This window comes from Heterodontus francisci, unplaced genomic scaffold, assembly GCF_036365525.1.
Source record: "Heterodontus francisci isolate sHetFra1 unplaced genomic scaffold, sHetFra1.hap1 HAP1_SCAFFOLD_96_1, whole genome shotgun sequence".
Classification (NCBI taxonomy): Eukaryota; Metazoa; Chordata; class Chondrichthyes; order Heterodontiformes; family Heterodontidae; genus Heterodontus; species Heterodontus francisci.
This window is the reverse complement of record NW_027141894.1, coordinates 955,465-981,898: the sequence shown is the minus strand read 5'-3', so window position 1 is coordinate 981,898 and position 26,434 is coordinate 955,465. Positions and strand designations below refer to the sequence as shown.

Sequence of the window (26,434 nt, the reverse complement as noted above, 5' to 3'; positions counted from 1 at the left end):
TCATTGAATGAATTTAACAATTGGAGTAAAAGGATATTTCAGCACATTCTTCAACTGCTCTCTGAACTGAGTCTGAGTCACAGCATAAATCGCAGTATTGGTGCTGCAACTCAGGAGCTGCAGCATGAAGCCCATTTCCAGCAGATAAACAGGCAGAAATACAGACTTATACCCCAATTCCCACATTCGGGACCATAATGAATACGCCATAAACAGTGTCCATAACAATATGAAATTAGCTGAGATAACTAACAGTAAAATGATGGATTTCCTTCGGCTCTCCATCTCTGGGTCTCTGCGACTCTCCCCACTGCTGTGAGCCCGGAGTCTCCTGCGTGCTCTGCTGCTTACTAAAATGTGTTTGATGGTGAAAACATTGAGTAGCAGAATGACTACAAATGCGACACACGGGGTTAGAATGTGATGGAGGAACTCGATTGTTCCCCAGACTGGAGAGAACCGAACATCCCATGTTACACCACAAAACCAGGGGATGTTCGCCAGCCAGTACAGACCTGTAAACATAAAATACCAGAAAATGTTCTTTAAACAGCTCAGGACAGTCACTGTTCCCAGAACAATGGCTGCAGTTTTCTCGGTGCAATATTTACTTTTCAGCTTCTGGCAACAAATGGCCATGAATCGATCAAAGGTGAAAGTGACAGTGAACCAGACAGAACAGTCTGTGGCTGCGTAAAGCAGGACAGCATGGATATTACACACGGGGATGGACTCCAGGAAAATAAACTGTTCCGCATAAACAATGGGAATATGCCTCAATATCAGGTCAAGGAAAACGACCAGTAGATCCGCCACTGACATCGCCACCAGGTAACGAGTGACACATTTGGACAGACCGCACTTTCCCTGAGACAGGATCCCCATCGTCACCAAGTTAGCTGTGAGGGTGGGAGATAAACAAGAAAATTATACATCAGGCAGGGAGCAAAGTTGCCAATTTGATTGAGAAATTATTGAGATTTTCAAACATGTTACTGTATCCAGTGATGATTTGAAAGGATTGCACCTTTGACAGGTTTATCTGCTGAAAACAGGGATTACCTTGAAACGAAATCCACCAATATATCGAAATTAAGAACCTAGGAAATAAGAGCAGGAGTAGGCCATTCGGCCCCTCGAGCCCTGTTCCGACATTTAATAAGATCATGGCTGATCTGATTGGGGCCTTAACACCATTTTCCTGTCAGCCACACCACCCCCACTCCCCATAACCCTTCACTCCCTTGTCCATTAAAAATCTATATAACTCAGCCTGTATAGCATTCAATGACCCAGACTCCTCTGAGCTCTGTGGAAGATAATTCTAAACACTAACAACCCGCTGAGAGAAGAAATTCCTCCTCATGCCCGTCTTAAATGGGAGACCCCTTATTTTGTAACTGTGCCCCATAGTTGTAGATTCCCCTAAAAGGCAAACATCCTTTTGACACCTACCCTGTCAAGCCCCCTCAGAATCTTATATGTTTCAATAAGGTCACTCCTCATTCTTCTAAACTCTAATGAGTATAGGCCCAACCTGCTCTACCTTTCCTCATAAGACAACCACTTCATCCCAGAATTCAGCCTAGTGAACCTTCTCCGAACTGCTTCCAATGCAAGTATATCCCTTCTTAAATACGGTGACAAAAACTGTACACAGGTGCGGTCTCACCAATGTCCTGTACAGTTCTAGCAAGATTTCCCTACTTTTATACTTCATTCGCCTTGCAATAAAGGGCAACATTCTTTTTGCTTTCCTAATTCTTGCTGCATTTCCTAATTCTTGCTGAGGTCATTTTCAGGTTGACTTTTTTGCGATTCAAGGAAACCCAGGTCCTCCTGCACCACAGTGTTGTGCAGTTTCTCTCCCTTTAAATTATATTCTGCTTTCCAAGTCTTACTGCCAAAGTGGACAACCTCAAATTTTCCCACATTTTACTCCATCTACCGATTTTATGCTTCCTCACTTAACCTATCTATATGCCTTTGCAGACTCTTTGCATTCTGCTTACAACTTTCTTTCCTACCTATCTTTGTATCCTCAACATATTTGGCTTCAATGTGCTCTGTCCCTTCATCCAGGCCTTTATAGAGATTGTAAATAGCTGAGGTCCCCGTTACAGTGTGTCAACCTGAAAATGACCTCTTTATCCCAACTCTCTGTTTCCTGTTAAATAGCCAACCTTTATCCTTTCTAATGTATTACCTCCAAAAGCAAGGGCTTTTATCTTGTGCAATAACCTTTTATGTGGCACCTTATCAAATGCTTTTTGGAAATCCAAATAAACTACATCTACTAGTTCCCCTTTATCCACCTTGCTTGTTACATCCTCAAAGAACTCTAATAAATTTGTTAAATAATATTTCCCTGTTGTACAACTCTGTTGATTCTGCCTGATTCCATTATGATTTTCTAAATGTCCTGCCGCTTCTTCCTTACTGAGGATTCCAGCATCTTCTCAATGACAGATGCTAGGCTAACTGCTTCTGTTGCCCCCTTTCCTGAATAGAGGATTATATTTGGGATGAAACAACACGTGAAGACAGAGAGAAAGAACATGTACACACATTGCGCCTATTTCAGCTAAACAAAATAAGTAATAGCCATTCACTGGTTCATTCCTCAAGGCAATGGCTTGACCTATCAGAGTCAAGCTGCCTAGTTTAAATTACAAACAAAGCTTGGTAGTGAACTGGCAGTCACCATAAACTGGTGCATTCTCCATGGCAATGCTTCTACCAATCAACGTTCACTTGCAACCAATTAGCACTCTCTTCTCATACAGTATAAAGTGGTTGTTTTCCCTTGCATTGATCTTCTTGTGGATTGTCCTGATGAGTGCAAGATGAAAAGTTTCGATAACATATCTCTATTTTCAGCAATACTCAAGTTCTGTACTACCAAATGACTATTGGATTTTAAAAAATGGCTTAAGGACAGAAAACATCGAGTCATAGTACATGGTTCTTTTCACTCTGGAGGATGGTAGACAGTGATGTTCCCGAACAGTCAGTGCCGGGACCACAGTTTTTTTTTAAACTTTTTTGCTATATATAAATGACTTGGATCCTGGAATACAAAGTAGAATCCCAAAATTTGCTGAAGACACCCTACTTGGAGTTGTGGCAAACAGTGAGGATGATATGAATAGCATATAACAGGACATAGGTAGGCGAGTGGAGAAGGCAGAGAGTGGCAGATGGTATTCAATACTGACAAGTGTGAGGTGATGCATTTTGGCAGAAGGAATAGGGAGAGGTAATCTATACTTAATGGCACAGTTCTAAGAAGTGTACAGGAACAGGAGGGTCTGTGGGTACATGCATGTGCACAGATCTTTGAACATGGCAGGAGATATTGAGAGTGTGGTTATTAAAGCATTTGGGATCTTTGGCTTCATAAATAGAGGCATAGAGTACTAAAGTAGAGAAGTTGTGCTGACCTTTTATAAAGCTCTGGGTCAGACCCAACGTGGGCACAGCGTCCAGTTCTGGTGGCACACTTTAGGAATGATGTGAGGGCTGTTGAAAGGGTACAAAGGAGATTTACCAGAATGGTTCCAGGGAAGGGGGATGTCAGTTATAAGGTTAGGTTAGAAAAGCTGAGTTTGTTCTCCTTAGAAGAAAGGAGATTGACGGGAGAATTAATGAAAGTGTATGTGATTATGACAGACTTAGATAAGTTGGGCAAGAAAAAGCTGTTCCCATTAACAAATGGTATAAGGACTCGGGGACACAGATTGAAGGTTGGGGGCAAAGGATGTAGGGGGAATATGAGGAAGCACTTTTTTACACAGTGGGTTATAATGACCTGGAACTCGCTGCCCACAAGGGTGCTGGAAGCGGAGATGATCAATGACTTCAAGAGGAAGTTGGTGACCACCTGAGAGAAATAGAAATGAAGGGCTGCGGGGATCGAGAGGGTAAGTGGGACTGACTGCATAGCTCCATGGAAAGCCATCACAGACTTGATGGTTGAAATGGAATTCTTCTGTAAATAAAGAGCACAGTCAGAGCAGACCCAAAAACAGCACAGAGAGTCAAAGCAGTGGGTAATAAAGAGTAGTGGCTGAGCAGGCCCGGAACCAGTAGCGAGAGTGAGATCAGGGTGGGACTGACAGCTAATGTAGAGTGGCAGCACAGCAGGCTTGTGAATAGCAGTGAGAGTGAGAGCTGAGGGAGACTGGTGGGGGGCCAGCGAGAGGGGGTTGGTGGGATGAAGAGTGGGGGCTAGAGATGGCCCAAGACCAGCAGTGAGGGTGAGAGCAAGGTGGGTCGGGGTCTAAAGAGCTGATGGCAGAACATGTTAGAAAAGAAAGATAAACACATCAATGTATGACATCACAGAACAGCAGCGAAGTGTTTGCTTGGTGAATAATTCTCTTTTACTCTCTCTAAACTTAGGGCATTCTTTAAACTGTGAACCAGGAAATTATTAATTTCAATCAGATCAAGTATAACAGTAAGGGAATCTGTAATTGCTGTTGTTCTTTTCCCTTACGTTGGTTATTCTTGCCATTCTCCTGATGAAAGACAAAAATCTTCGACAACAATACAATTTACAGCAATACACAAGAATCTGTAATTGGAGAATTAGGCACAGAGCTTCCCGAAAGGCAATAATTAAATTAATGGTTTGTAAACATGATGAACTAATTTCTAAATGAGGCCATCGAGATTTCTTTTCCGATCGTGGATTGCTAGCTGAGACCTGTTGCTTTCAATTACAGCACCAAGTGGGAACTACAGGACCCCTCACGTTTCTTGGGGATCACGTCTGTTGGAAGTGTCTCCAGCTGCCTGTGTTCAAGCTCAGGATATCCGAGCTTGAAGGGCATCTGGAGTCATTACAGAGCATCAGGAAGGAGGAGGGTTTGCTGGATCATACGTTCCAGCACTCCACAGGCAGTGAGAGTTCAGGATAGGAGACGGCTGACTATCCGGAAGACTAGCAAGCAGCTGGAGGTGCAGGTGACTTTGGGGTATGTACATGTACTCAGCATTGGAGACTGCTGGGAGAGATGACACCTTCAAGGAGGGACCATGGAACCAATGGGTAAGGAACTGCACAGCAGAAAATAGCAAAAAGTAGAAAAGCAGTGGTTATAGGAAATTCACAGGCATTTCTGTGACCGTCAAGATAAGGCTGAGGTATTTGCAACAATCTTCAGCCAGAAGTGCCAAGTGGATGATCCATCTCAACCTCCTCCTGAAGTCCCCAGCATCACAGATGCCAGACTTCAGCCAATTCGATTCACTCCACATGATATCAAGAACTGACTGAAGGCACCAGATACTGCAAAGGCTGTGGGTCCTGACAATATTCTGGCAGTAGTGCTGAAGATCTGTGCTCCAGAACTTGCCAAGCCCCTAGCCAAGCTGTTCCATTACAGTTACAACACTGGCATCTACCCGGCAATATGGAAATTTCCCCAGCTATGTCCTGTACACAAAAAGCAAGATAAAACCAACCCAGCCAATTACCAGCCCAATAGTCTACTCTTGATCATCAGTAAAGTGATGGAAAGTGTTGTCAACAGTGCTATCAAGCGGCATTTGCTCAGCAATAACCTGCTCAATGACACTTAGCTTGGTTCCACCAGGGACACTCAGCTCCTGACCTCATTACAGCCTTAGTTCAAACATGTATAAAAGAGCTGAATCCCAGTGGCGAGGTCCGAATGATTGCCTTTGACATCAAGGCAGCATTTAACTGAGTATGGCATCAAGGAGCCCTAGCAAAACTAGAGTCAATGGGAATCAGGGGGAAAACCCTCCGCTGGCTGGAGTCATACCTAGCGCAAAGGAAGATGGTTGTGGTTGTTGGAGGTCATTCATCTGAGCTCCAGGACATCACAGCAGGAGTTCCTCAGGGTAGTGTTCCAGGCCCAACCATCTTCAGCTGCTTCATCAATGACCTTCCTTCAGTCATAAGGTCAGAAGTGGGGATGTTCGCTGATGATTGCACAATGTGCAGCACCACTCGTGACTCCTCAGATACTGAAGCAGTCCGTGTAGAAATGCAGCACGAACTGGACAATGTCCAGGTTTGGGCTAATGAGTGGGAAGTAATATTCATGCCAAACAAGTGCCAGGTAACGACCATTTCCAACAAGAGAGAATCTAACCATCCCGCCTTGACATTCAATGACATTACGATCACTGAATCCCCCACTATCAACATCCTGGGGGTTACCATTGACCAGAAACTGAACTGGAGTAGCCATATAAATACCATGGCTACAAGAGCAGGTCGGAGGCTAGGAATCCTGTGGTAGGTAACTCACCTCCTGACTCCCCAAAGCCTGTCCACCATCTACAAGGCACAAGTCAGGAGTGTGATGGAATACTCCTCATTTGCCTGGACGGATGCAGCTCCAACATTACTCAGGAAGCTCAACACCATCAAGGACAAAGCAGCTGCTTGATTGGCACCCCATCCACTAACATTCACTCCCTTCACCAGCGACGCACAGTGCCAAGATAAAGGACATCACAGAGAGGGGGCAGGGTATTCTGCAGGATGCACAGGTACACGGTGTGTACCATCTACAAGATACACTGCAGCAACTCACCAAGGCTCCTTCGATACCACCTTCCAATCCCGCAACCTCTACCACCTAGAAGGACAAGGGCATGGGAACACCAACACCTGTAAATTCCCCTCCAAGTGACAAACCATCCTGACTTGGAACTATGTCGCTGCTCCTTCACTGTCGCTGGGTCAAAATCCTGGAACCCCCTTCCTAACAGCACAGTGGGTGTACCAACCACACATGGACTGCAGCGGTTCAAGAAGGCAGCTCACCACCACCTTCTCAAAGGAAATTAGGGATGGGCAATAAATGCTGGCCTGGCCAGTGACACCCACATCCCTTGAAAGAAGAAAACAAAAGAAAAATAATTGTTAGTCCCTCCTGGTGCCAGGGTAAAGGACATCACAGAGGGGGTGTAGGATATTCCTCAGGACTAAAGGAGTGAGCCAGAAGTTGTGACATATGTCAGCACCAACGACATAGCACGGGCAGATTCTGATGTCTTATGGTCAGATTTTCAGGAGTTAGGGGGGAAGTGGCAATGTAAGAGGTCGAAGGTAGTAATCTGGAGATTACTCCCAGTGCATTGCAGCAGCAAGTATAGAAATTGGATGATAGGGAGGATCAATGCATGGCTTGAAGCATGGCACAAGAAGGACGGTTTCAGATTATTGGGGCATTGGGAGCAGTTCTGTCGGGGGGGGGGGCACCTATTCAAAAGGGATGGGTTGCACCTCAACAGGACTGGTATCAATTCACCAGTGTGATTGAGGAGGGTTTAGACTAAATTGGAAGGGGGTTGGGCACCAGCATTGGGAAGTAGAAAAGAGGATAAGGTGCATAAAGGAGTGAGAGTGTTAGATCATCCTGGAGAAGGAGGTAGTACATATTCAATAAGAGCTGACTAAGAAGGATTACAAGAAATAAAGAGACAGGTTCAAAATACATGCATGGAAATACACAGATTGTTGTGAATAAGGCTGGTGAGCTACAAGCACAAATAGCCTTGTAGGGATATGATGTAATGATGGAAACATGGCTTCAAAATGGTGAGGACTAGAGGTTTAATATTCAAAGATATAAAGTGTTCAGAAAAGTCATGGAAGAAAAGAAGGGCAATGGGGTGGCTGTACTGATCAGGGAATACATTGCAGTGTTGAAAAGGGAGGATGTCCTTGAGGGGGAAAAGACAGAATCTATTTGGTTAGAGCTTGAAGCAAAAACAGGTGATGATCACATTACTGGGGGTATTCTATAGGCCTTCAAATAGTGAGAGGGAGAGAGAGAGAGAGAGAGAGAGAGAGGAGTAAATCTGCAGGGAAATCACAAAGGTCTGCGGGAACTATAGAGTTGTGATATCAGGGGACCTTAATACCCTAATATCGATTGATAATGTTAGATTAAAGGGTAAGGCGGGTGATATTTACGGAGAGGGTGTTCTAGGTACATGAACCTCTGATTCTGTGAGCAACAGACAGAGATTGAAGAGAGGGCGAGAGCAAGTGAGAGAGACAGGGTGAAAGAGAGAAAGGGAGATAGAGACCCAGAGAAAGAGAAGTTTGCAATGCTTTTTGAATGTAGGGATTGCGAATTGCAATCCACCCGTGCCCGCTCCTGTTGAGGCAGATGACGCACAAACTTTGTGTTGTCTCCTCATTCCCATGAAATCTACATGTTCCCAATATGACTTGCCTGCTGGACAGTTTGGTGTCACTGTCAAGGCGCATGGAGAAGTCCTTCTCAAACTTGGCAGAGCACATTGTGCAGGGCCAAAAGCCCATTCTTTCCACTTTGAGGTAGTCGCTAACTCTGTGATGGCACCAGCAGACCCAGCCATGATAAACCATTGCATATCAACAACCATCAACCACAGGCAGTAGATACCCAATGTCTCAGTGCTGCAGACTGAGGTTATGAGATCTATGCTGCCATGCAGGATTGCTGTCATGGCTGTGGATCTCAGTGCTCAAAGAGGTTTGCAGGCTCTCTCAGAAGTCCCGCAATCTGTGCTCCAACGGATTACTAGGATTGTTGAGGTGACACCCCGTGGGAGTGGCAGAGGCTCCATGGAGTACGAACCTGCTGTCCGCTCTCAGGATGACAGCATTTGTTCTCCATTCACTGCCACTCCAGCAGTGTCCTTGTTGTTGCCCATCAGCCAGCCCAGGCTGCTGCAGCCATGTCGAGGTGGTGCAGTCCGAATCCGGGCCTTCAAGGCCCAGAGCTGCTCCACGGCATCCTGCAAGGTCATCTGAAGTTCCCCCCCCCCCACCCCGTGAAAGTCAACTGCCTTCCCCGAGCCATCCTGCAGCCACTGGCGTAACACTGTGTCAGAGCACTCGGCAAGTCAAGGGAACCCACGAGACAGCCACCGAGGGAAGACCCAAAGGCTCAGTTTTGTGTGCATATTGGATGTGTTGTTGGATAAAGATGTTAGTGAAAAGGTTTTTATTGGTGGTTTTTATTGCAGGATTGTCACCAAGCAGAGGCTGTGATTGGATGCCTCAGATGAATGTAACGGGGGAGAATGGGGAATACATGGTGTGAAAGGGAAGTTGTCTTTTTGGAACCAGAGTTTTCACAGACATGCTCCGGCAACCTGTCTGGGTCAAAGGCATCCAGCAACTAGACTGCCTGACTCCTCCTCCTCCCTCCCCTGCTCCTCCTCTTCCTCCTCCTATGTTGACCTCCGGATTCCTGGTGGTAATGCCTGTGTCCTGATGATGGCAATGATATGAAGGGTAAACCTGGACACCTGCTCGAGTGTGTACTGGAGAGCTGCCCCCGCCCCCCCCCCTCCCCCACCACCGAGAGGGTCAGGAATTGGGAGCATTGCTTCATCACGCTGATGGTCCGCTCCATGGTGTTCCTGGTGGCTCCGTTGCTCTCGTTATACACGTGTTATTTTCATTGGCAGCAGGGGTGGAGGTTGTGAGCCATGTATAGAGGTAGCCTTTGTCTTAGAGAAGCTACATTCTAGTTTGTCATGGAGGATCAAAGATGGTGGGAACAGCAGACTGTTTCAAATTGAAAGTATTGTGGCTGCTGCAAGGATAATAGCACAGTTTAGATACAGAATATAGCTCCCTTCTACACTGTTCAATTAAACACTCCCAGGGTAGGGACTGCATGGATTACATACAGAGTAAAACTCCCTCTATACTTTCCCATCAAACACTCCAAGGACAGGTACAGCATGGGATTAGATAAAGAGCACAGCTCCCTCTGAACCAGGGTTGTCCAACATACGGCCCACAGACCAGGATACAGCCCGCCAAAGTTTCCATCCGGCCCGTGGCTGTATTTTAGAGATGAGAAATTTTCTGTTGTCTTGTTTGTCCAGACCAGTGTTTTTTTTTTTTAAAAAGCCCAGTTGGTTTCACAGCTGACAGGTGCTGGGAGCAGGAACCGCGGTTTCCGAACTTCATACACATTCAGGGTTTTCCAGTGGGTTGCGACTTTTTTTTTAAAAGCTCCCAGAAAACCCTGACTCGGTCCAGAGTTCAGAAATCGCTGCTCCCGCTCCTAGTAGCTGTCAGCTGTGACAATTGACATGTGATTTTTTTTTTGAAAATGACCAACCACAAAGCTGCTGTGCTAAGCACTAATGCTGACTGTAACTCTCAGACAGAAAGAGAAGGGGGAGAGAAAAGAGAAAGAGGGGAGAGAGGGGGAGGTAGCAGACCATATTGACTCTGCCTGACCCATGATGATTTTCTATGCATCCTGCCATAACCTCTTTAATAATGGGTTCCAGCAATTTCCCTACAGCAGATATTAGGCTAACTGGCCTATAGTTTCCTTCTCTCTGCCTCCCTCCTTTCTTGAATGCTATTTTCCAATTCACTGGGACCCTTCCAGAAACTAAGGAATTATGGAAGATTATAACCAATGCCTCGACTATCTCTGCAACCACTTATTTTAAGATCCTAGGGTACAGGCCATCTGGTCCTGGGGACTTGTCAGCCTTTCATTCTAATAGTTTTCCCAGTACCTTTTCCCTGGTGATGGTGATTGTTTTAATTTTCTCCCTGCCCTTTACCTCTTGTCTTCCAAGTAACTTTGGGAAGTGTTCTAAGTCTTCTACAGTCAAAGCAGACAAAAAAAAATACCTGTTCAATGTCCCCGCCATTTGTTTGCTTTTCGTTATCAATTCCCCAGACTCAATCTCTTGAGGACCAACACTCGCTTTAGTTACTCTTTTCCTTTTTAAATACTTGTAAAACTCTTGCTTTTTTTATTTTACTAGCTAGTTTTCTCGAATTTCTAATACTCTAATTTCTCCATCCACATATTTTTATTTTAGATATTCATTGCTGGTTCTTAAAATTGGTCCCATCTTCTGACCTACCACTAATCTTCACAGAATTGTACAATGTTTCTTTCAATTTGAAACTCTCCTTAACTTCCTTATTTAGCCATGGATCAAGTCTCCTTCTCAAAGAGTCTTTCTTTCTCACTGTGAGAAATCTTTGCTGCGAGTTATTAAATATCTCCTTAATACTTTGCCAATGCATCTCTAGCTTTGAACCTAGTTTCCCAGTTCTCCTCAGTAAGTTTTAAATACACCAATGCATCTCTAGCTTTGAACCTAGTTTCCCAGTTCACTTTAGCCAACTCTGTCTTCATACCCTTATAATTACCTTTATTTAAGTTTAAAACACTGCTCTTAGACCCACACTTCTCAGTTCAAACTGAACGTGAAATTCTATCATGCTATGATCGCTGTTGCCTAGAGGCTCCCTACTACCAGGTTATTGATTAATTCTGTCTGCGGATTAACAGTTATGGAATAGCCTGCTCCCTGGCCTGTGCTGGAATGTACTGTCCCAAATATACTCTCTAAATGTATGTGGGGCAGCACAGTGGTGCAGTGGTTAGCACCGCAGCCTCACAGCTCCAGGGACCCAGGTTCGATTCTGGATACTGCCTTTGTGGAGTTTGCAAGTTCTCCCTGTGACTGTGTGGGTTTTTGCCAGGTGCTCCAGTTCCCCGCCCCCCCCCCCCCCCCCCCCACAGCCAAAGACTTGCAGGTTGCTAGGTAAATTGGCCATTGTAAATTGCCCCTAGTGTAGGTAGGTGGTCGGGAATATGGGATTCCTGCAGGGTTAGTATAAAAGGGTGGTTGTTGGGCGGCACAAACTCAGTGGGCTGAAGGGCCTGTTAGTGTAGGTAGGTGGTAGGGAATATCAGATTCCTGCAGGGTTAGTATAAAAAGGTAGTTGTTGTGTGGCACAGACTCAGTGGGCTGAAGGGCCTGTTCCAGTGTTGTATCCCTAAAATAAAAAAAATTTCCAGGCTAACTTCGCCAATCTCATCCCCAAATCGACACGTAGATTAAGGTCATCCATGATTATTGCAGTACCTTTCTTAAATGCACCATTTATTTCATCCTGTATACTTTGTCCCATATCAACTGCTAGGGACCTATAAACTACACCCACAGGTGACCTCTTACCTTTACTGTTTCTTATCTCTACCCAAGCTAAGGTCATCTCTCACTACTGTGGTAATGTCATCCTTAATAAACAGAGCAACCCCACCACATTTTCCTAGCTTCCTGTCTTTCAAAATGTCAAATACCCTTCAATATTCAGGTCCCATCCTTGGTCACCTTGCAACCATGTATCCGTAATGGCTATCAGGTCATACATATTTATTTCTATCTGTGCTAACAATTCATCCATATTGTTACAAATGCTGCAGGCATTCAGGTACAGAGCCTTTAACTCTGTCCTTTTTACCATTTTTGAAATCTCTGACTTGATTTACCAGTGCAAGCTTGTATTTGTATACTCCGTCCCTTACTTCCACACACTGGTTATTATTATCCAAATTGCTCCCCTGCTCTATTAACCTGTCATTTCCCTTTAATTTACTGTATCTCCCCTCACATGCTCCCTTCCCCCTACTATTTATTTTAAAGCCCTCTCTACCATTTCTCCCACATCAATCTTTGAGCTACACATTCATCTCTCTAATCTTATTTACCCTACTCCTATTTGCTCATGGCTCCGGTAGTAACCCAGAGATTATTACCTTTGAGGTTTAGCCACTAGCTGCTCATGTTCCCTTTGCAGAACCTCTTTCCTCATCCTATCCATTTCGTTGGTACCCACGTGGACAACGTGGATTCTCCCCCACCCACTGCAAGTTCCTCTGCAGCTCACAGCAGAGCCTGGTACTGGACAGGCAACACAGCTTTCTGGTCTCTCGCTGTTGGCGACAGAGAACTGTGTCTATCCCACTGACTATAAGGTCCCCTACTACCACAACATACCTATTTACTCCCACCGCTTGAATGACTTCCTGTGCCACGCTGCCATGCTCAGTTTGCTCGTCCACCTTGCAGCCCCCGCTCTCATCGACACAAGCTGCAAGAACCTCGAAACTGTTGGACAATTGCAAGGGCTGAGCCTCCTCCATTTCTATCTTTTCGATCCCCTTACCTGTCTCACTGGCAGTTACGCCCTCCTGTCCCTGCCCACTGATTAAACCAGAAGACCCTATCCTAATGGAAGTGTCCAGGTAACTTTCTGTCCCTCTGATGCATCGCAGTGTCTAGAGATCAATTTCCAGCTCACTGACTCTGAACCAAAGCTCTTTGAGCCACACTTACTACAGATGTATTTGCCATGGATCACACTGGTGTCCACCAGTTCGCACAGACTACAGCAGCAACACATCACCATCCCCGTTATCTTGATTATGTGTTAAATTATTTATTTGTCTTAGTTAATTTTCAGTTAATAAATCCCACTACCACTAATAAGCTTTACAACTGCCAATAAACCTTACTACTACAATCAAAAACTTACCAATAAATTACCTGAGTTTCAGAAGATTCTTATTCTTTTATTTTAATTAATATTATACTAACCACAATTAAAATTCCTCAGTTTAGATGTGAGACAAAGAGAAAATGTCCACCGACCAATCACTTGCCTTGTTTGCTGTATGTCACACATCCATTTTCTTTGGAGTGCTCTTGAACCCACAGACTCAACACCTTTGTTTAAACAGTCATCGCTGTTTCTAGGTTACCCTCTATTTCTGGGCAGCAACTTGTGTCTTGTACAGCTACTGGAGGCTGGAAAAAGTAGCAACTCTTTCCCCTTCTGCGCCGAATTCCCACCTCCATGCTCTGACTGCGTCTCACTCAGGTGAAGTCTCCTCTCTGTGTGACCCTTACACCCTAATTAGATAGTTCTTTCAAAAAGACAGCACTAACACGCTGGGCCGAATAGCCTCCTTCTGTGAAGAACCAATCTCTGATTGTATGAGCAAGAGACAGAGAGTGTGAGAGAGAGGAAAAGAGACAGTGTGAAAGATAGGTTTGTGCTGCTTTTTGGGCATAGGAGTTGCAATTTGTGATCTGCTCATGCTTGTTCCCGTTAAGGCAGGCAGCACACAAACTCCATACTACTTCCTCATTTCCATGAATTCTATATGCAGCCAAGGGTCACCCACTCTGCTGTCTTTCTGGATTATCAGCAGGGAGCCTAGCTGCTTGAGAGGCTGGCATGTGTTTCAGTCGGCACCCAACTCTTCAAGGCAGTCAGTCCCTCTTAAAGGGAAGCTGCACTGAAGCATAGGATTCTGCTGTTGCTCACGATGAAGATGCCAACAGTGAATGCTGCAATTGGAGGCAAGGCAAATAAAACACTAGTGCAGGGAAAGGGCTCCACATGTGGCACTGGAGACCTTAGTCATGGAGGTTAACAGGGGATGAGAGGTCATGTTTCCATCAGTGTGGTGATGGGGAGGGCACAGAGACCCTCAAGGAGCACGCTCCGAGGGGAATGGTCGTAGGTGACCAGGGAGGTCAATGAAAGAAGTCTGACTCTGAGGAACAAAGAACAAAGAACAGTACAGCACAGGAACAGGCCATTCGGCCCTCCAAGACTGCGCCGATCCTGATGCCTGTCTAAACTAAAACCTTCTCCACTTCCGGGGTCCGTATCCCTCTATTCCCATCCTATTCATGTATTTGTCAAGATGACTCTTAAACGTTGCTATCGTACCTGCTTCCATCACCTCCCCCGGCAGCAAGTTCCAGGCACTCAGCACCCTCTGTGTAAAAAAACTCGCCTCGCACATCCCCTCTAAACTTTGCCCCTCGCACCTTATACCTATGTCCACTACTAACTGACTCTTCTACCCTGGGAAAAAGCTTCTGACTATCCACTCTGTCCATGCCACTCATAACTTTGTAAACCTCTATGGTGTCGCCCCTCCACCTCCGTCGTTCCGGTGAAAACAATCTGAGTTTATCCAACCTCTCCTCATTGGACATGGGTGCTTTGCCAGAAGATTTTTAATGAGCTCATTGACATACTCCACCTCACCCCCACGCACCTTCCACTAATGCTGGCCTCACACCGATATCTCGTTGCCTAGACTTAACTCCAGCCATTCAGCTATGGCGGATGCATCACCCAAGCACAGTACAACACAATCACTGACATTCTGCCCTCTCTCTTGCAGGACAAGTTAGTTCATAATCACAGGGAGCAGCAGAGAGTTGGCAGTGGCCAGGCATACTTTCATCCCCTGAGCCTGAGGGAGGAGATGGTTCTCCAAATCATGGGACTGGCTGTGACAGAGCCCGTAGCATCCGGCATCACGGAGAGTATTCAGGATGATGCTATGTTCCTGCTTATGCTCCTTCCTAACTCCCACCTCACCCTCATCCTGCAGTCTGGAGTTATGTGGAAGCTTACATTGGTGGGATCACGGACCTCCAGCAATCCATCTCACCCCCAGTCCCTCACCCCAAAGCTCCCCTTCTGATTTTATGCTTCCCAATAATACCTAAAGACTGCCAGATTCCCAGCCACAGCAGCTCCAGGAGGCAAAGAGAGACAGAGCATCAGCACAGCACTGACTTATATCCCCTGTCACTTGATCTAACACTGCTGTCACCAACTTGAATACTAACACTGCGTGTACCTTAGAGGCGAGTATAGAGTTGGGATCTGCACCTGGCGAGTCACAGTGACACAGGATTGTTGCAGAACAGAAGGCGCAGAAGGAAGTTATTCAGTTTGTTGTGTCCATGTTGAATCTCTGCAAAAGCAGTTCAGTTCTTGCTACTCCCCTGTCCATGCCCTGTCACCCTGTTACTTTTTTCTGTTCAGATAAGTATCCAATTCCCTTTCGAAAGCCACAATTGAATCTGACTCCACTGCACTCTCAGGCAGTGCATTTCAGATCCGAACCATTCACTGCATAAACAGGTTTTTCCTCATGTCGCCTTTGGTTCTTTTGTCAGTCACCTAAAATCTGCACCCTTTGGTTCTCGACCCTTCCGCCAATGGGAACAGTTTCTCCCTATCCCTCATTGTGAAGGAATCTGGCCATAATATGGGGGTTATAAGGTTAAAAAGTTATTTTCCTATGCATTAGGAACTAAAAATTAAAAGCAGATTTCATCTTCCTTAAAGGTTAAAAGAATTTCATCGACATGCCTCGACCCTATGGTGAAGGACTTGCCTCGAGGCAGCTTCTGATAAGAAGGATTCACTCCTAAAAAGTCACAAACCTCATCGCACTGTAAAATATTGATAACACATTTTGCAACCGATCACATGAGCTACCACAGTGTAATAATTGATAAGACGGTCTTATGTGGACAGCCCTAAGCCCCAGTTTGAAAGTTTGACAAATTGTGAGGAAGAACTTGTTTTTATGCAGTGAGTTGTCGTGACCTGGACCTCACTAACTACGAGGGTGGCGGAAGCAGAGATGATCAATGATGTTGAAAGGATTTTGGATGGATATTTGAGGGAAATAAACTTGCAGAGCTATGGGAACAGAGTGGCAGAATGAGACTGACTGGATTGCTCTACAGAGAGCTAGCATGAACTCGATGGGCCAAATGGTTTCCTTCTGTGCCATAATGGCTCTATGACTCTATGACAGGGGAATACTATTACAATTGATTTCATATACTGGGAAAGTTTATAATGGACTGCGCATTGAACCCCAATCGCAAAGTCATTTACATTTATCACAAAAAGTAGGTCACAGCACTGAACCTTGGGGAACACCAGTGTCTACCATGACTTGCTGCTTTCTGACACTCCAGTTCCAGGAGCCTCATTTTTGTAAAATCATCAGCACATTGTTGACATCCTGTGTTCTTATGATGGCGATGATATGAAGGACTGAGCACGACCTTGGACTCCAGTGTGTCCTTCCGAGTGGTTCAGGCATCAGAAGCGTTGGTTCATCACGCCGATGATCTGCTCCACAATGTTCCTGGTGTCTCCATTGCTCACATTATGATGTGTTATTATTGCGTGGGTCAGTAGGTGGGGTTTATGAGCTGTGTATAGAGGGGGCATCCTTTGTCTCCAAGGTGCACATTCTGGTTCCCCTGCGAAGGCCCAAAAATGGTAGGAACAACTGATTGATTCAGAATGAAGGTAATGTGGCTTCTGCCACGATGGTGGACATTCAGCACCGTGACATACAGTGCCTGGTCACACTCCAACTGCCTACAGTTCCTGTATCTCTCCTCGTAGATATGGAGGCACATACACCATCCGGAACCCCGGTATCCTGCCAAAGCCACGGGACATCTCAACCTGCTTCTCCCTTCTGTGGGAGAAAACAGTGTATTCACCTCACCTGGCTTCGACAGGCAGCTTTAGTGGGAGATGCGTTTCGAGCCTGGAAAGATCAGGATGCATTCAATGAAACTGTGACCTTAACGGCCACTGCTTAGCGCCATTCGACACTTGGTGCAGAACCAGGTTGTGCTGCAGGAAGTGCAACAGCTCTTATTGAATCAGAGTCGCTTCGCACACTGCTCCTGGGTTAGGTGTAGGTGCTCTTGAAAAACACGGGCTGAGTAGAGCAAAGCCCCCTCCTCCTCCCTCTTTGCAGAGCTTCCCCTCTCTACAGCCTCTTCTCCATTTGCTACTCATATTGCCAACCTAGATGTACTGTGGCTATAGTCCCCATACCTTGTCCAGTGTTGGGTCACCAAATCCTCTGGTCTTCCGAATGTCTGCAGCAGTTCTCAACGCAACCTCGAGAAAGCCATCCACAGCACCTCTACTAACTTTGCATTGGAAAAGTAAGTCAACAGCCCCTCACCTGCAAGTTGGATGCCTGGTCCTTTTAAATAGCTCGACAGGGGACTCCTTGTGCTGCTGAACACATGTTCAACTGACAGTGACTAACACAGATGTTCAGTGGACATGCACAGACCAAGTTTCAAAGTTGTGCATCAAAGCTCATAAACAGATGCTTGATGTCACTTTTTGACAACTTCTCATGCTACCAGAATACACAATGTTCACCCAGGCTAGAGCCCTGCCCAGCATGGGGCACTGTGCAGCACACGCCAGAAGTGGCCAGCCGCTCGGCTTGCACCATGTTATGGATGCAGGTTCCCGCAGTGTCGACACCAGTGGTGCTCTAGAGCTGAAAATCCCGGCCAGGGAGAGATACTGAGGAAAGGCAATTCACCTTAAAAGGGGACTTGGAAAAAGACTTGAAGGCAAAAGTTCTGCAATTATATGGGAAATGACCAGGGAATTGGAATGAGTCAAACACAACAATGAGAATATTAAAATTTAGGTGTTGTCAGATCAGACCCCAATATAGGTCAGTTAGCATAGAGTGTTAAGTGAACCAGGTATGGTGTGAGTTAGGATACAGGCTTGAGTTTTGAATGGACTGTGGTTTATGGAGGCTTGGAACTGGGAGGGTGGCCAGGATAGAATTGGAATAGTCAAGAGTGAATTTAACAAAGGTACAGATAAGGGTTTGTGCAGCAGATAGACAGGCAGAAGTGGAGGCAGGCAATATTACAGAGGTGGTAGTCGGCAGGGTTGCCCATGGAGGGAATATAAGCTCAGGTTAAAATAGAATTCAGAGGTTGTAAACAATCTGTTTCAGCCTCAGACATTGGCCAGGGAGGGGTGTGTAGTTCATGGATAGGGGGCAGATTTTGTGATGGAGATTGATGACTCTGGCTTCAATCTTCCCAAAGTTTTAAAAGACAAGAATAGTATTTCAGTGGAACAGGGTTTACAGATCTAATAGCGGGAAATACAGACTTACCAGGGGCAGCAACAGCAGCAAAGATGAGGGAGAAAATTACAAGAATGCTATTCTAGTTAACAATGGTTTATAGAGCTAATAGCTGGAGAAAGAGATTTACCAGGAATAACAAAAGCAGCAAGGTGGGCAGAGTAAATGATAATAACAGTACTGCAGTTAAACATGGTTTATAGAATCAATATCAGGATAGAGAGACTTACCAGGGACACCAACAATAGCGAGGATTGGATAGTAAATGTATTGCATAATCATAAGTGCGTAATGGATCCGAGATTGTAATGATAGCGAATCATAATCTGTAGAAAGAATGTGAAGATCCCAGGAGAAACTCCTGCCCATTGTTGTAATATTCCAATCTATTCTTCTCAGATTCTGACTCATTCTTGTGATATTCCAGTCTATTGTTCTCAGATTCCAACTATCCTCTCCCACTCTCTGGGACCAATATTCCTTTTTAGTGCCAGATGTTATACGCCCTTTGACACTATGGAATAACACACTGAAAAGTGCCCCTTATTAATAGAAGAGGGAAAGCCTCCAGTGACACAATTAGAGCCCATGAAGACTGACATTAATTACAGTCACTGAACAATCAGGTTAAGTTAACCCTTATCACTCCAACACTCTTTGCACAACAATAAAGTTGCCTGGTCTGAATGCGATATATGAGAGTTGCTGAGAGAAGGAGTTTTGGAAATCGTGGAGGCCCTGACAAGAATTTTTCAATCCTCCTTGGATATGGGAGTGGTTACAGAGGGCTGGAAGGTTACAAATGTTACATCCTGTTTAAAAAAGGAGAGATGGAGTAAACAGTCTCACGTTGCTGCTGAGGAAACTTCTAGAGGTCAAAATCCAGGACTAAAGTATTCATTCCTGAAAAAACATGGTATAACAACCGGCAAGCAGCATGGATATCCAAATGGAAAATCATGTCTGGCAAACTTCAACAAAGCAAATTATATTTATATAGCACCTTTAATGTAATAAAACATTCCAAGGCATTATAAAACAAAGTATGACACCAAGTCACAATAGAAGCTATAAGGTCAGATGAACAAAAGTTTAGTCAAACAGGTAGGTTTTAAGGAGTGTCTTGAAGGAAGAAAGCGAGGTGGAGAAGTGAAGAGGTGGAGAGGTGTAGGGAGGGTATTCCAAAGCTTGGGGCCTAGGCAATTTAAGGTGTGGTCACCAGTAGCAGACAAATTTATATCAACATGAACAAGAGGCCAGATATCTTGGGGGTTGGAGGGGCTGGAGGAGATTACAGAGGTAGGGAGAGGTGAGGCAATGGAGGGATTTGGAAACAAGGTTGAGTATTTTAAACTCAAGCCATTGCTTGAGTGAGACCCAGTGTAGGTCAGTGAGCACGTGATGACACGTGAACGGGACTTGGTTAAAGTTAAGAGACGGGCAGCAGAGTTTTGGATGACCTCAAGTTTGCAGAAACTAGAATGTGGGAGACCAGCCAGGAGTGCATTGGAATAGTCCAGTCTAGAGGTAATGGAGGCATGAATGAGAGCTTCAGCAGCAGATGAGCTGAGACAGGAACGAAGTTGAGCAATGTTACTGAGGTGGAAATAGGAGGTCATAGCGATGACACGAATATGAGATTGGAAACTCATTTCATGCTCAAATGTGGCACCAAGCTTCTGAAAAGACTGGCTTAATCTCAGACTGTGAGGAGGAAGAGAGAAGGAATCAGTAACAAAAGAATGGAGTTTGGAGTGGGGAGTGGAAAAATTGACTTCTATCTTCCCAATATTTAAGTGGAGTAAAGTTCTGCTTGTCCAGTACTGGATGTCAGATAACCAGCCTGATAATTTAGCAACAGTGGAGGAGTCGAGAAAGATGACGATGAGGTAGATTTGATGCAGTTCTTTGATAAAGCAATGAAGAATGTTAATGAGGGTTGTGTAATTGAAGTTATGTGTAGGGACTTTCAAAAGGTATTTGATCAACTGTGATTCAATGGACAGGTTTGCAAAATTGAACCCTATGGGTTAAAGGGGCAGTGACAGCATGGATAGAAACAGTGACCATGGAACAGAAACCAGAACAAAGTGGTGGAAGGTATACAGTGGTGTTCCTCAGGGGTCGGGATTAGGACCACTGCTCTTTTGGTTCTTGGAAAACCGAGGGTGGGAAGGGCAGAGCCCTCTCCTCCTCCCACTTTGCAGAGCTTCCCCTCTCTGCAGCCTCTACTCCCTGTGTTGGCCATGTTACGAACATTAGTAGGAGCAGGAGTAGGCCACTCAGCCACTCGAACCTGCTCTGACATTCAATAAGTTCATGGCAGAACTGATTTCTCCACATTACCACCGACCCACGATAACCTTTCACCCCCTTGTGGACAGAGAAGCACTGTAACGACACTTCCGTTACCTCGGCCAGAGCTGGGTCACCAGATCCACTGGCCTCCCTGAATGCATGCTGCAGCTCACAACGCAGCCTCCAGAAAACCATCCACACCTCCACTGCCTTTGCAATAGAAGAAGTTAATCAAAAGCCCCTGACGTGTAATTTGGATACCTGGTCCTTTTCAATAATGCTAGACGGATGTTCCGTGTGCTGCTGAACGCACATTCATCTGAGAGGTGCTCAGTGGATATGTACAGATCAAGTTTCAAAAACCTTTGTCCAAGCTGCTGGATTGGCTGATTGACCCCATATTAAGACGACTCCTCATGTTACAGGCACATTCACGTTACGCCCACCCTAAAGCCTCAGCCAGCATGGGTATCCTGCAAGACACACTGGAAGTAGCTGGCAGTGCAGCTTGCCCCATTTTATGACTCTAGACTTCCACAGCACAAGTGGAGATGGGGATAATCAGAGGGGCGAGGCCACGAGGGGATTGGATTACATGAATAAGAATATTAAAATTGAGGTGTTGCTGGGCCAAGAGACAATGTAGGTCAGTGAGCACAGGGATGTTGCGTGAACAGAATTTGGTGAAAGTTAGAATAGGGCAGCAGAATTTAGGGTGACCACAAAGTTACAGAGAGTAGAATGTGGGAGGCCAGCCAGGAGTGCGTTGGAATTATCATGTCCCGAGGTAACAAAGACATGGATGAGGGTTTCAGCAGCAGATGAGCAAGGCTGTCCCTGTCCCTCTCTCTCTGCTTCTTTCTCTGTCTCCCTCATTATCTATATCCCACTAAGTACTTCTCTTTTTTTCATCCCTCTCTCTCTTGCTCTGCCTATTGCTCTCACACTGTCCACATCCCCAATTCTCTCTCCCTTTCCCTCTCTCCCCTTTTTCCTTGCTCTCTCCATTCTCAGTATACCTCTCTTTCCCATCTCTCTATTTTTCTCTCACCCTCTCACTTTCTCTGACTATCTCACTCACTGCCTCCCTCTTTCACACCCTCACCCACTCTGACTCTCTAACTCCACACTTTCTTCCTCTATGTCTATTTCTACTTCTCTCTCTGTCTCTTTTTCTATATCCGTCTCTGAATATCTCTCGAACTGATCCGTTCTTTACCTTACACTGTCTACCTGTCTCTCATCCTGTCACGCTCTTTGTTCCTCTCTCTGTGTCTCTGCCCCTTCCTCCCTCTGCCCCAGTCGCTCCATCTCTGTATCTCTACCTCTCACTCTCTCTGCCTCTCTCATTGTATCTGCCACCCCTCCTCCCACTCTCTGCCTTCCTCTACTGACACTTCTCTGTCCCTCTCCCCATTCTCACTATCTCTTTTCCTCTCAATGTCTTTTCCTCATCTCTCACTCTGTAACTTCCTCTCTGTCTCTATCTGTCCTTCTCCGTCTCTTCATCTTCCTGCCTCTCTGCAGGCTTGTCTCTCTCTGCATCTTTGTGTCTCTTTCTTCCTTTTTCTCTGGGCCTGAATTTTACCTTAGGCAGACGGGAATTCACCACCGATGTGAAAGTCGATGGCAAACCCGCTTCCGCCTAGCCTGGGGATCCGTCCTGCATTTTATGGGTTCCCGGGCTTTAATTGTCCCAAGGCAGAACTTCCGCCCACTTGAGGGAGGAGGTCCTGCCTCAGTGAGCTGCCGGCCAATCAGTGGGCCGGTAGCTCTTATTCACAGCAGAGCCACCAGGAGTAGTGGCCACTGCTGGGACTGCAGCCCAGCTGATGTCATAGATCCAGGAGGGATGGTAAGTAGGTGTTGCCTCACCAGGGGGAGCGGTCCTTCCTTGGTGAGGCTGGAGTAGTTGTTTGAGGGCAGGCGGCGTATTGGGTCCCGGGGGTGTTTTGGGAGGGGAGGCGGCCCTCAATCGGCCAACCTGTGCCTGATTACCATGCCCCCACTTCACGTTCCCAGCATGCCCGCTTTCCACAGGTAAAATACCTGTGGAGCGGGCGGGGGCCTTAAGTGGCCATTAAGTGGCTACTTAAGGGCTTTCATTGGCCTCGGACGGGCGGGCGGTTTCCCACTGACCACCCGAATCCGTAAACTTGGCTGGAGGCAGAGGTGGACCAGGGAGGCTTCCCGGAGCCTCCCGCTCAATTTTACACCACACCCACGCCACCATCCGACCCGCTGGGGTGGCATAAAATTCAGACCTCTGTCTCTCCTGGTCTCTCTCTCTCTGTCTCTCACTTCTCATTCTCTCAGTCTCTCTGCTACACACCTTCGCTCTCTCTCTCTCTGTCTCTCTCTCTCTTTCTGTCATCTCTTTCTCTTTCCCCTTCTCTAAGAACATAAAAAGATAAGAAATAGGAGCCAGACGAAGCCATTCAGCCCTTCGCACCTGCTCTGCCATTCAATAAATTCATGGCTGGTCCACATGCCCCAACTGCACCTTTCCACACTATCCCATATTCCCTAATTTCTTTAGTACGCCAAAACCTTGAATATATTCAACAAATTTAGAATTTAGAATAGTGGGAATGGAGGTAAAGGCAGTTGAATGATCCTCCTGCAGAATGTGGGAGGTAAGGGTCGCCAAGAGTGTCCCTGCTGACTGCATCTGCGGGAAGTGCACCCAACTCCAGCTCCTCAAGGACTGCGTTAGGAAACTGGAGCTGGAGCTGGATGAACTTCGGATCATTCGGGAGGCGGAAGGGGTTATTGATAGGAGTTATGGGGAGGTAGTCACACCTCAGGTAAAAGAAGTAGGTAGATGGGTTACCATCAGGGGAAGGAGAGGGAACCAGCAGGCAGTGCAGGTATTACCTGCGGCTGTTTCCCTCAACAACAGGTATACCGTTTTGGATACTGTTGCGGGGGACGACTTACCAGGGGTAAGCAATGGGGTACAGGTCTCTGGCACAGAGTCTGTCCCTGTTTTTCAGAAGGGTAGGGGGAAGAGGAGCAGAGCATTAGTCATTGGGGACTCCATAGTTAGGGGAACAGATAGGAGGTTCTGTGGGAACGAGAGGGACTCACGGTTGGTGTGTTGCCTCCCAGGTGCCAGGGTTCGTGATGTCTCGAATCGTGTTTTTGGGATCCTTAAGGGGGAGGGGGAGCAGCCCCAAGTCGTGGTCCACATAGGCACCAACGACATAGGTAGGAAGAGAGATGGGGATTTAAGGCAGAAATTCAGGGAGCTAGGGTGGAAGCTTAGAGCGAGAACAAACAGAGTTGTTATCTCTGGGTTGTTGCCCGTGCCACGTGCTAGCAAAGCGAGGAATAGGGAGAGAGAGGAGTTGAACACGTGGCTGCAGGGATGGTGTAGGAGGGAGGGTTTTGGTTTCCTGGATAACTGGGGCTCTTTCAGGGGTAGGTGGGACCTCTACAAACAGGATGGTCTTCACCTGAACCAGAGGGGTACCAATATCCTGGGGGGGAGATTTGCTAGTGCTCTTCAGGGGGGTTTAAACTAATTCAGCAGGGGAATGGGAACCTAAATTGTAGCTCCAGTGTACAGGATGTTGAGAGTAGTGAGGTCAGGGATAAGGTTACAAGGACGCAAGAGGGCACTGGCAAGCAAGAACTTGGTTTATAGTGTGTCTACTGCAATGCCAGGAGCATCCGAAATAAGGTGGGTGAGCTTGCAGCATGGATTGGTACCTGGGATCTCGATGTAGTGGCCTGTTCGGAGACATGGGTAGAGCAGGGACAGGAATGGATGTTGCAGGTTCCTGGATTTAGATGTTTCAGTAAGAACAGAGAAGATGTTAAAAGAGGGGGGGGGGGGTGTGACATTGTTATTCAAGGAGAGTATTACAGTGGAAGAAAGGACGTTTGAGGACTCGTCTACTGAGGTAGTATGGGCCGAGGTAGAAACAGGAGATGGGAGGTCACCCTGTTGGGAGTCTTCTATAGACCTCCGAATAGTTCCAGAGATGTAGAGGAAAGGATAGCGAAGATGATTCTCGACAGGGGCGAGAGTAACAGGGTAGTTGTTATGGGGGACTTTAACTTTCCAAATATTGACTGGAAATACTATAGTTCGAGTACTTTAGATGGGTCAGTTTTTGTCCAGTGTGTGCAGGAGGGTTTTCTGACACAGTATGTAGACAGGCCAACCAGGGGCGATGCCACATTGGATTTGGTACTGGGTAATGAACCCGGCCAGGTGTTAGATTTAGATGTAGGTGAGCACTTTGGTGATAGTGATCACAATTCGGTTAGGTTTACCTTAGCGATGGGCAGGGACAGGTATATACCGCAGGGCAAGAATTATAGCTGGGAGAAAGGAAATTATGATGCGATTAGGCAAGATTTAGGATGCGTAGGATGGGGAAGGAAACTGCAGGGGATGGGCACAATAGAAATGTGGAGCTTATTCAAGGAGCAGCTACTGCGTGTCCTTGATAAATATGTACCTGTCAAGCAGGGAGGAAGTTGTCGAGCGAGGGAGCCATGGTTTACTAAAGAAGTTGAAGCGCTTGTCAAGAGAAAGAAGAAGGCTTATGTTAGGATGAGACGTGAAGGCTCAGTTAGGGCGCTTGAGAGTTACAAACTAGCCAGGAAGGATCTAAAGGGAGAGCTAAGAAGAGCGAGGAGAGGACACGAGAAGTCATTGGCGGATAGGATCAGGGAAAATCCTAAGGCTTTCTATAGGTATATCAGGAATAAAAGAATGACAAGAGTTAGATTAGGGCCAATCAAGGATAGTAGTGGGAAGTTGTGTGTGGAATCAGAGGAGATAAGGGAAGCATTAAATGAATATTTTTCGTCAGTATTTACAGTAGAGAAAGAAAATGTTGTCGAGGAGAATACTGAGATACAGACTACTAGGCTAGATGGGATTGAGGTTCACAAGGAGGAGGTGTTAGCAATTTTGGAAAGTGTGAAAATAGATAAGTCCCCTGGGCCAAATGGGATTTATCCTTGGATTATCTGGGAAGCCAGGGAGGAGATTGCAGAGCCTTTGTCCTTGATCTTTATGTCGTCATTGTCGACAGGAATAGTGCTGGAAGACTGGAGGATAGCAAATGTTGTCCCCTTGTTCAAGAAGGGGAGTAGAGACAGCCCTGGTAATTATAGACCTGTGAGCCTTACTTCGGTTGTGGGTAAAATGTTGGAAAAGGTTATAAGACACAGGATTTATAATCATCTTGAAAAGAATAAGTTCATTAGCGATAGTCAGCACGGTTTTGTAAAGGGTAGGTCGTGCCTCACAAACCTTATTGAGTTTTTCGAGAAGGTGACCAAACAGGTGGATGAGGGTAAAGCAGTGGATGTGGTGTATATGGATTTCAGTAAGGCGTTTGATAAGGTTCCCCACGGTAGGCTATTGCAGAAAATACGGAAGTATGGGGTTGAAGGTGATTTGGAGCTTTGGATCAGAAAGTGGCTAGTTGAAAGGTGGTGGTTGATGGCAAATGTTCATCCTGGAGTTTAGTTACTAGTGGTGTACCGCAAGGACCTGTTTTGGGGCCACTGTTGTTTGTCATTTTTAT

The 26,434-nt window shown here is 46.1% G+C and overlaps 1 protein-coding gene across 1 annotated transcript; it reads right to left on the bottom strand.

Moving 5' to 3' along the window:
- On the bottom strand, positions 1–21,197 carry LOC137365610 (uncharacterized). The gene is made up of 6 exons (XM_068027985.1): positions 21,144–21,197; positions 20,942–21,092; positions 20,409–20,607; positions 19,962–20,288; positions 18,815–19,098; positions 1–899 (listed from the first exon to the last, which is right to left on the bottom strand). Exons 1-6 carry the CDS (start codon positions 21,195–21,197, stop codon positions 1–3), a joined length of 1,914 nt encoding a protein of 637 aa, XP_067884086.1.
- Between the last annotated feature and the right edge of the window lie 5,237 nt (positions 21,198–26,434).

Bases quoted from the DNA above. Each gene is read 5' to 3' on its own strand.
- LOC137365610 (XM_068027985.1), bottom strand. From the start codon at position 21,197: ATGTGCGTTCAGCAGCACACGGAACATCCGTCTAGCATTATTGAAAAG. The intron at 19,099-19,961 runs GTCTCACTCAAG...GTTATTCCATAG, and splicing joins TGCTCACTGACCTACACTGG to TGTCAAAGGGCGTATAACAT. The intron at 900-18,814 runs GTAAGTCTCTCT...CCACCCTCACAG, and splicing joins CGCTATTGTTGGTGTCCCTG to CTAACTTGGTGACGATGGGG.